Source organism: Elephantulus edwardii, unplaced genomic scaffold (assembly GCF_000299155.1).
Source record: "Elephantulus edwardii isolate Elephantulus edwardi_28Jun2011 unplaced genomic scaffold, EleEdw1.0 scaffold00184, whole genome shotgun sequence".
NCBI classification, from domain to species: Eukaryota; Metazoa; Chordata; class Mammalia; order Macroscelidea; family Macroscelididae; genus Elephantulus; species Elephantulus edwardii.
Window position 1 is genome coordinate 6,045,727 of NW_006399934.1, and position 11,332 is coordinate 6,057,058.

General features: G+C 41.6%; 1 protein-coding gene and 1 pseudogene across 1 annotated transcript; one reads left to right on the forward strand and one right to left on the reverse strand.

Annotated features, from left to right (window-relative positions):
* Positions 1-3,137: 3,137 nt before the first annotated feature.
* LOC102865194 (HLA class I histocompatibility antigen, B-50 alpha chain-like) lies at positions 3,138-5,416 on the reverse strand. Its single transcript, XM_006896323.1, has 5 exons — positions 5,356-5,416; positions 4,754-5,017; positions 4,306-4,578; positions 3,375-3,650; positions 3,138-3,274 (listed from the first exon to the last, which is right to left on the reverse strand). Exons 1-5 carry the CDS (start codon positions 5,414-5,416, stop codon positions 3,138-3,140), a joined length of 1,011 nt encoding a protein of 336 aa, XP_006896385.1.
* LOC102865591 lies at positions 5,415-7,006 on the forward strand (annotated as a pseudogene).
* Positions 7,007-11,332: the final 4,326 nt, after the last annotated feature.

The following is an 11,332-nucleotide window of genomic DNA, read 5'->3' on the forward strand; positions in this document are numbered from 1 at the left end:
CCCCATTTGCTCCTCTCCTTGAAACGCAAAAGAAAAACTCCCTCATTGGTACACAATTCCCACCCCGCACCTCCCCAAACCCCACCCCCAGCCCCAAATATAATCCACTCTACAACCCTCATTGCATACTCCTGTTCTTATAGATGTAAAACCATGTGAGCAAAGCCTCGTCTCACAATTTACATTTCATGAATCTCCTGTGATCTTTTTTACAAAAATTCCAGATCCCACACTTGTCCCCATCTCTCTAAGGTTCTAAGGTGTACAGGTTGCCGTCCCGAAGTCACTTGTGGTTGCTGTGAGGCTGAACACTGTGACACGAATGTGTCAAATGCGTTAGTGGTTGGCTACTCAATGCGGACTGAGAGTGGGGTGGAGCTCCCCGATTGAACAAGCGTGGAAGGAGGAGTGGCGTCCACTTCCATAATAGCTTGCTTCCGGAAACCCTATGAACTTGGAGAGAGGATGAAAGGCACCCAAGCGTCAAGGACTCTCCTTCATAGGGTCTATGAGTCGCCTGCGACTCGACAGCACTTAACAACAACAACAACATTAGCCCTACTTTCATAACAACATTTTATTAATCAAATTATTTTTATTTTCTATAGAGAAGGAGAAAATTGTGTCTCAAAGCAAAATAAAGGTATGTCAAGGATGAAGACATACCAGTTCCACCTCTGTTGAACCAGTTAACACAGCTCAGTGTTGGTAGAGGGTCCTACTGCATCAGAGTAGATTAATCCCATCTTCACATTGTTGTTGTTGTTGTTATGTGCCTGTAACTCATAGTGGTTCTATGTACAATAGCTCTGAACCCTGCTCTATCTTGAGCCAACCTTATCACCTCTGTCACACATACCCCTCATTACCCCAGTCACTGACTGAGTCAATCCATCTCATAAAGAATCCTCCTTCCTGGCACTGTCTCTCTGCTCTTCCAAGCATGATGGTCCTCTCCAAGGACTGGTCTTTCCTTGCAACATGCCCAAAGTATGTCAGGCAGAGCTTTAGAATCCTTGTATCCAAGGCACATCCCAGATTAATTAATTCCAGTGTTGTTTCTCATGGGTGGAGGTCAAAGGAAGACTAGCAAAGCAGAATGTGGATCCAGAAATGGCTAGAAATGGCTAGAAGCTTGTTCAGGCTAATAGCACTCTAGAAGCCCCAAAACCTTTGCTTTTATTACCATTCAGAAACAAAAGGAATAGTTCACAGAGAAATAGAAACACTAAGGATTACCATAGGTCCCAGACCCGTTACAGTTAGATAAAAAAAAAAAAAAAAACATACTTTCAAGCAAGATTTTTTTGTATTCATAAACTGTGCTTTCTCTCATTTTGCAACAACCTTATCAAGAGCAGGAACATTTGTTTCTACTCTCACAAAAGTCAGTGTCTAAAGATGTATGGGTGCACACCCATGTTTATTGTGGCTTTGTTCACAATAGCAAGGAGTTGGAAACAACCTAAGTGTCCATCAACAAATGAATGGGTAGAGAAGCTGTAGTATATTCACACAATGGAATACTACGGTGCATTGAAAAACAAGGAACTCATGCAATATTATTCAAAATAGGTGACCCTGGAGGACATTATTCTGAGTGAAGTATCTCACAAAAGGACAAATACTGCATGGTGCCACTGTTGTAAAACAGGACTGACATCGGGGTTGAGGAGAGACTGAGAAAGATTAATTCAATAATGTATACTGCATTGAAACAGATGAGGGAGAAAACTGTTTAAAAGGGATATGTGATTAGATATTTTTGTCATGACAGGGGTCTAGAGTGAAGGCTACATGATGGAGTGGACCTGGGGGAGGGTTTGTAAAACAATGAAAGAATTTTTGTTTTCCAAGAGGGTAGTGTAGTAGGGGGGAGGTTTGGGAGGGGAGAAAAGTGCAACAATAATGAATGGAAATCCAAAGTCTCTGTAAATTTTTACTGAAATTAATAATAATTTTTAAAAAAAGATGTATGAGAACTGCTTATAATCTTCCTTCTCAGAGCGCCTCATGAGAGCTGCTTGCAATCTTCCTTCTGAAGACACGTTATGTATGCAAGGCACATAGCCACATCCCAAGGATGCAGTCCCTTATATTCTTCGCCCCTTACATCTAGGATGAACATGCCCAAAGTTTGTCAGGCAGAGCTTCAGAATCCTTGTCTCTAAAGAGCATCCTGGATTAACTATCTTCAGGATCAACCTGTTCATTTTCCTATGAGTCCATGGAATATTCAATACTCTTCTCCAGCACCACAACTCAAAGGCATCAATTTATGCTAACAAAAACTTAGACACCAATTGCAGAAAGATAAATCAGCAGTCAGGAGTCCTCAAATCATAAAGGGAGATGTAAATAAATCTTGCATGACTCAATCTCATAGAAGGCAAAGGTCTCATGCTACAAAAGAAAAAAAAATAACTCGGCACAAGTTTATCTCTGAAGCTATAAATGTTGACACTTTGAAGAACCCACCATAATCGCAAATGTCCAAATCCAAACAGAGAATCCTATAAGTCATGTTCCTTCTGCCTCAATCCCTACCCCATATCAGGTGCCCCAGTTTCTTACCTATATAAACTAGGATTTATAGACCAAAGTCCCGGACATTGTCACCTGGAGAAGAACAGAAATAGGATCTGGTCAGAGTCCACAGGAAATAAGACTAAGGCAATGGGTTTTCAGAGGTTTCCATGGTCTACACTCTCCCAATGGTCTCAGGGTAAGCTTCTCTCCCTCCCTCTGTATTTACTGGCATTTGAAAATAACACTCTCCTCTTCCACCTGTGGGAAGAAAGTATTCTGTGAGAGACTGGGGAAGAAGGAAATCAATGAGTTCCTAGAAAAATCATCCAGTCCTGGAGGCCAGGAAATTTTGCAGAATTGTGACTACAAATGCATTGAAGGCTGTGAAAATATGAGGAAGACATGCAAGGACTAGAACAATCACTATCCTAGAAGTCTGTCCTCAGCAGAAACCTTCTCTATGATCTGCAACTATTGAAAATCAGTTCTCCATCATCAGAACAATTAAGTTGAAAAATTTGCTCTTCATTTCCACAGCATATGTGTGGATGGTCCCTCTTGTAATGAGGCAGGAAATGGCAAATCTCCTACCTGGGACTTGAAAACCTTCAGTGGAACAAGAAGATTCTGATCCCATCCCCATCTCTACCTGAGCTCTTCTTCTTCCAGATTACAACTCCAAGAACCACAGCTCCAAGAAGAACCAGGCCAATTATAATACCCATATAGGAGGTGTTGGACAATTCTGGAAAGAGAAGTAGGTGAAGAGTCCTAAGTTCTTTCAGGTCTCCAAAGAGGCTCCCACTTTCCCTGGGAAAAGACTTTGCTCTCATACCCCTCCTTACCCAATCTCAGGGTGAGGGGCTCAGGCAACCCCTCATGCTGCACATGGCATGTGTATCTCTGCTCCTCTCCAGTAGGGACTACCACAGCTGCCCACTTCTGGAAGGTCCCATCCCCTGCAGGTCTGGTCTCCACCAACTCCATATCCTGAGTCTGGTCCTCCCCATCTCTCTGCCAGATCAGAGAGATCTGTGCTGGGTAGAAGCCCAGGGCCCAGCACTTCATTGTGACCTCATGTTTAGAAATGTGGTAGTGAGTCACATGTGTCTTTGGGGGTTCTGTAAGAATAAGTCCAAAAATTCAAAAACTTTCCATTCTCTCCCATGGACCACTACAGCAGGGATCATGTGATCACTCTGAGAAAGAACCATTGGAGTGGAGAAGGGAGTCCAAATATAGATAGCAGCCTAGACTAGGGATTTGGGATCATTCCTTGAAAAGTTCTAGAAGTAGAGTAAGGCAGCCCAGAGTAGAAGGCTCCTGTTGTCTGTGTGGAAAACCAGAGTATCTTTAGTTTTAACTTGAGTGGAAGTGGAAAAACTCAGAAAAGTTGTAATGAAAACTTGAAACTCACTGAGTGTTGAGTAGAGGTTTGAGAGAGAAAGTCCTTGGTGATTCCCAAGATCAAATCCAGGATCAAAGGGAACTGATCAGTCAGGAATCTTCTCTTCTACTACCCCCAGAGAAAATGAGTGGATCCCATAACTGTCTCTAAGAGAAAGAAGGGCTCCTCAGGGCAAGTCTTTCTCCATACAAGATTTGGACATCTGGGCTAACTCCTCACTCACCACCCCAATGGAAGGCGTGTGTGCCTTTTTCCTTTCCTCATTTGAGGAATAAACAGAGCAGACACTGTCTCATGCTGAAAGGGAGAAGTGGTTCCCGGAAGCACATTCAGAACTTCTTTTCACATGTCAACCACACATTAAATACCTGTGTGCCGCAGAGTCTCCTTCCCATCTTCCAAGTACCTGGGGAGCCAATACGTGCATAGGCGCTTTATGTTGCAGGCTTTCCTGTTATCATTCTCAAAGGTCTTGTTCCACTTTCTCTGAATGTTCCAAGCAGTGGCGTCCCTGTACGTCCAGCTCATTTTCTCATTCAGGAAGAAGAAATCAACGCCATCGTAGGCTTGCTGTATGTACCCACGTATGCTCCCGTCCGGCCCCAGATCGCAGCCACACATGCCCTGGTAGGTGTGAGACCCTGTCCCCAACACGCCGCGGGTCAGGTATGGCCTCCCGAGGTCCGCCTTGCCCCTGCCCCGCAACCCAAGATCATCAAAGCCATTAAATTGAAACTGAATTCCCGAGCGATTCCCCAGTAGCTGTACCCTAGTCTCAGCTCTACTTTGATCTGAGGCTTGGCCAGAGTCACTCACCAGCCTCACTCTGGTTGTAGTAGGTGTGCAGGGTCCGTAGGTTCTCTCGGAAAATCTGTGCGATCTTCTGGTTGACCTCTGTCTGCCAGTCCCAGTACTGTGCTCCCATCTGCTTTATCCACGGCACCAGCGGCTCGGACCTCGCCTTCTTGCTCTCGAACCTCACGAATTCTGTGCCGTCCACATAACCAATTTCGATGTACCAGGGGTCTCTGCCCGGCCGGAACACAGAAGTATGGAAATACTTCAGAGAGTGGGAACCTGGGGAGGGGGGAAGGACTGAGCCCACTGGGGGAAAGGGCAGGGTCCGGACAAGGTGGTGCACAGGGGAGGGTGCAGGCGAAGGCTCGGCACAGGGATGTGGCGAGGAGGTCTGGAAGGTGAGGCAGGCAGGTGCGACTTGGAGAGTCCTGAAACACATACACAGAGGAAAGAGAGGAGAGAGAGAAGAAAGAAGGGGGAGAGAAAGGAGACGGGGAAGAGGGGAGAGAGAAAGAGAGAGGGAAACCTGAAACAGAGAGAGAGAGAGAGAGACTGCACAGGCGTACACACACCAGGCCATTGTCGTGCTCCTCCCTCCGCAGTGGCCAGTTCCTCATCTTCCTGGGTCGAATTCAGTGTCACCACACACAATAACAGTAGCAGCACGGCCCTGGGGCCCATGAAGAAGCAGTTACAAATAGTGAGAGAGAGAAAGAAGTGAAAACTTAAGAACCCCTATCTCTAGGTCTCCTTACTCATGATGTGGCATCAAGGCCAGCTAGCAAAATCAAGGACTTTGCCCTGTTGAACTTTCTTCTTCTGCCCTGAACTTTCTTTGCAGCACTGTCTCCTTGAGCCTTGTGCCAGAGACTGCTTAAGACAGAAGTTCTTGGTAGTTTCTATCTAGAGGCAAGGATTCAGAACACTTAATTATATGAAATCTTTACTGGGCAATGAAGAATTAATGCCTTTGAGGTGTGGTGGTATCAGTGAAAAGTACTGAACATCCATGGATGGCCAAGAGAGAGTCCATGGACAAAGAAATGTGTCTTGGACAAAGTGCAGCCATAGCATTCTTCTGAGGCAAAGATGATAAGGCTTCGCCTCACATACTTTGGGCATGTTGTTAGGAAGGGCTAATCCTTGGAGAAGGACATGATGCTCGGGAAGGCAGAGGATCGGTGAAGGAGACCCTCTGCCAGGTGGATTGACACAGTGACTGCTGCAGTGGATCTTAGTGTGTCAGGAAATGTGAGGATGGATCAGGTTGGGAGTGGGGGACAGGAAATCGATGGATAAAGGAAACTTTATCAGAATAGGTGAAAGGAAAGTCAATACAAAATGCATAATTAGACATTGTATTGCAATTAACAATGTGGAATGGAATATACATAACTGGTTGTAGGGGAGAAAAACTAAGGAAAGATTTAAACACAGAAACAATCTTGAAAAGTTGGTAGAGATAAGAAGGGAGAGAGGGGGAACATAAATTAAAGGATAAAATAGAGTGAAGGGGAAAGGCAGGTACAGTGAGGCTCTGATGACAAATAAAAATGGCATTAATCACGTGCGGAGCACCTGGCAACGCCCATAGGCTGAAAACTGACTGTGGTGACAGTGTGAGAGCTGCTGGGGTGCCTGGCTCTTTTAAGAGGAGGCGTCTGCTGTTTTCCTGAGGGCGTTGTCCACAGGAGGTAGGTGTGCCCAACAAGAGATTAAAGATGCAGTACATCATGGGAACAGCTGCTGAAATCCCAGATTTGTGTTTCCTGAGGTTATAGGCTGGTGTTTGAAGAGTATATGCAGGTTATTAGCCAGCGATAACCAGACATTCACAATGAAGGAGAAAGTTACCTTCCTTAACTAATAGACACAGCATCTTTCTTGTCAGTCTTTAAATTAGTATTAATAGGCTTAATAATTGTTGGCAACGATCCTTTTGCTTTCCTTGGCATGCAAGCTCCTAGCATCTGGCTGTAGGGTCAAAAAAATAAGGCCTATGCATGTGTGATGGTTTTCTTCTTGAGCAACATGATTGAGAACCAGTGTATGTCCACAGGAGCATTTGCGATAACTTTTAATGATGTACCTGCATGGTCTAGCTGCAATCTGGTCACCTTCCATCCATGCAAAAAAAAAAAAAAGCTTGCTCAAATTCTTGACAATGAAATGAAACTCAATGTGCATATATGGATTCATTCGACATCATCCATCATAGCCTCACTCAACATCTTTAACATTAAGGATTTTTTACAAGAGCAGCATGACTGACCTTATGAAGGCCTCTTCTGAAGACAGCAAGCTACTAGTACAGACCAGATGCTTTCTTAGCAGGCTCATTGTACCTCTTGGAAAATCTCAATGCAAGACAGTTTTTCAGTGCTGGCACATTTTGGAATTGTGCACATTCATGGAGTCCAATAATATTGTATAAGTTTCTGTTCTTTTTAACTCTGCCACTTAATGGTTTAAAATGCAAACATTATTTGTAATTTTTTTTTTAGCTCTACTGGCTTAGTTGCAAGAAGCTGTGCTGCTATCCCAATCCACCAGATGCTCTGCTCGAATGCCAGTTGGATCTGACTCAATGGTACACAATAAGAAGAGGGGGGAAAATGCATATTAGAAAAAGCAGGCAATTGGGTTATGGCTTGAATTTTTTTCCCACCTCCCCAAAGATGTCTGTTAAATCTGTTGTAATATTGCATGGCCTTAAAAAAAGTTAAAAATTGATTTTTGGGGAGATGAAGCTATCTTGCCCAAATATTTTCTAAGAACTTATCTGACATCTCTAATGTGACCATATCCAAGCTGTATAGATTTCAGAATGTTGCAGATGTGAACAATGCATTATACATGATTATGAAGGAAAATCCTATATCCAGAGTACCTTACCAGTATATGTATACATATGCTTGTATGAGTACCAGTGAACTACTAAAAGACCAACTGCTTTTTACATCCTATATGTATAGTTCAAGTGTCTTGCCTTGACCAATCTAGTGAGTTGATTAACTGGACCGTTTTACATAACTAAAAAAAAAAATTAAACAGATATTAAGTTAAATAAAAAGTTTTCAATTTATTTTAAAAGTTACATTAATTATAATCAACACATATGAATGATTGAATGAAAACCAATAATAATACAAAAGCCACTTTTTTGCTTATGGATATTGCAATCTGTCTGTCTTACTGGCTATTGACTACAGAAAGAACCCTTTGCATTCAGTAACAATCTCCTCCCATGTGATTTATTGCCCCTGAAAATCAGCTGGAGACTCAGCTTTGGATCAATTCTGACTCACAGCCAACCACACCCCAACCTGTTCTTAAAAAACTTTTCTTTCCTTCTTCCTTTCAATAAACTTTCTTTCCCACTTAAAAAAAAAAAGTCCCCCTTTTTTTTACTATTACCATTAATCCCAACAGAAACATTTGCTGAGTTTTGGGATGCTGTCAAACTTGTCATGATTAGAGTATTTCCTCACTATAAAACTAAAATATTCATAACTGAACTCATAAACATCATGATAAATGGATAAAATTTGAAAATTTCTAGGATTTCTTCTTACGTGGATCCACAACTGATACCCACGGAAGAAGCAATTAAGAAATTAAATGACATGTTGCAGTAGACTAACCTGCTGCAAGAACCTCTCTAGAATGCTAAGGAATATAAGTGTCATTTTAAAAACTAAGATGTGCCTGACCCAAGCCATAGTATTTTCAATACTTTATATGCATGTAGAAGTTTAATAAGGATGACTGAAAAAATTGATGCCTTTGAATTGTGGTTCTTGCAGAGAATATTGAATATACTATGATATACTATGAATTGCTAAAAGTACAGACAAGTTTATCTTGGAGGAAGTGCAACCATAATGCCCTTTAAAAGAAAGGATAGTTATACTTTTTCTCATATGTTTAGGGCATAATATCAGGAGAGACCAGTCTCTGGAAGTGGAAGAGTAGTAAAAAGGGAAAGACCGTGAAAAATAATGTATTGACAAAGTGACCAGAACAATGGGTTTAAGCTGATAAAGATGATGCAGAATGGGGAAATCATTTGCTCTGTTGTACATAGGGTTACTATGAATTGAAGCCCACTGGAAGCCACCTAACTACGATCTCTTGAAAGATTCCATTTTATCATTGTAAACAGAACTGCCATTTTATTTTCTTGATACAAGCTTACTAGCTCATTTTCAAGACAGTGTTAAGTCTCTAAGTTTCTCTGTCACTCCTTTCCAGTAAGAATTATTTCTAACTCAAAAAGGGAAAAAAGAGCATGGTTCAGCTCACACAAATTCTTTTCCTTGAGGCAAGCATTATATTTTGAAATATCAAAACTGAAATTTGCTTACATCAAGTCAGAACCAATATATAACTGACACTACCGGGCTTCTGAGACTGTACATTGAATGGGCAGGAGACTGTCCATCATTCTCCCATGGAGTGAATGATAGATTCAAACCATGAGAGAGGCTTGGCTTTGTTTAGGGACACAACTCAGAACTCCTTCTTTGGAATGTTGTTGTGTACCATCGAGTCAGAACCAACCCATAGCTAACCCTCCAGCAGGTTTTCAGAGGCAGTTAATTGTAACAGAGGAGAAAAGAAAAAAAAAAAAAACAAGAAAAAAAAACAGAGGAGCCTGTCCATCCTTCTCCTGCAGAGCCCCTGGTGGATTCGAACTGCCTGCCTTCAGGTTGCAGCACACTTCTTTGGAATGTAGAGGAGCTTTATATGTATTTCTCACTTTGTTACATTGTGGAGCTCTGATGGCCTACATCATAAGGAAGTGTTCTGCTAACCCAAAGATCATAGCTCTCTGGTGGTTCATGTCCACCACCAAGTTCCTGTGAGTAAGATGGACAACCTCCTCTTGTACAATTTACAGCCTTGGAAATCCAAAGAAGGGTTAGTTTTGATTCCGTTCCAACTCCATGACTCGAGGATAGTGATTCAGTAAAGTTCATAATTTTTAATGTTACAATCATGATATCTTTAAAAGAAGCTTGCTTTTTCCCTTCTTTTTTTTTTTTTTGCTACTAGTAGGAGATGGTGAAGTAAGCAGTTGCTATTGCCCTTTGATGGAATAGCCTTAATTCTGACTAAATCCCAGGTGATTTACCTCCGTGTACATAACAACACAGTGGTGGAAAAGACTAATATTTTCTTAGTAATGTTAGGACAACATTATTTACTGCATGTATCTAGTGTATCTAGCTTAGCTTAGATCTCCTGCCACAAGTTTTCCACTAAAGAGCTTACTACTCTCTGGAGATTTAATGCCAGAGAATGGTCTCAGTCAGAAAACTGAGTTAGAGTAAATGACATTATCCTTTTGAATTTGGGAATATTTGTACCTAAAGGTAGCAGATAGAAATTCATTCATCATGTTTTACTTTTATCACATACTTTGTTATTGTTAAGTACTGTCAAGTTGACTATGATCCAAAGCAATCCTATGAACCTCGCCCTGTCCTGTGCCACTTGATTATCTTAACATACTTGAGTCCGTTATCAAAGTTACTATGTTAACCCATCTCACTGGAGATCTCCCTCTTTTTGCTGACCCTCTGTCTCTCTAACATGATGTGTTTTTCCAAGGACTAGGCCCTTCTAACAACAAGCGCAAAGTAAGTGAGATGAATTTTCACCATCGCCTCCAAAAAGCAATACTAGTTTCACTTTCCCCAAGATTTTTTTTTCTCTTGGCAGTCCATGGGATATTCAGTACTCCTCCAGCATCACAACTCCAAGTCATTGGTTCTTCTTCTATCATTTTTAGTCACTATTTTCAGATGCATAGGAAGTAATTACATCAGTGCATCTTGAGCTTTAAACTGACATTGTTACTCCTTAGAAGCTTGGAAAGATGCAGATTTATTTTTATGCTACTTTGTTCACAGCAGCAAAGAGATGGAAGCAAGTGCTCGTCAACAAATGAATGAATAGAGAAGCTGTTGTATATTCACACAATGGAATACTATGCAGCACTAAAAACAAGAAACCATAAAACATTATACAAAATGGATGAACCTGGAAGATATTAACAGGGCTGAAATGGGGGTTTAGGGGAAACTAAGAAAAGATGGAATGAAAAAAAAATAAACACTGAATTTAAATAAATGAGGGAAAGAACTGTCTAAAAGAACTATATGATTAGGTATTATTTGCATGACAGCAGTCCAGAGTAACAGGTGTTTAGCAAAGTGAACTGGGGGGGTGAGGGGGTAGGGGAAGGGAGGAAATTGTGCAACAATGAAAGAATCTTTTTGAAGAGAAAAGTGAACTGGGAGGGATAGGGAGGGAAATGTGCAACAATGGATGATGGAAATCCAAGTTCCCTTTGGCAGTAGGAAACACATAGACTATTATGGAGATTGATTTTGGAATTTAGATGCACTGTTATCAATTGTGCTTAGCGGTACATGCTCATATCCTTGAAGGTGTATCATAGAATTGTTGCAGCGTAGAAGACACAAATTTAACTAACAAGTTAAAAGTACATGAGTCAAAAATGAAAAAGCAATAATATTCCGAGTAGAGGTTCTAATAGTGGCACAAATCAAGTTACAGAGGGAAGGT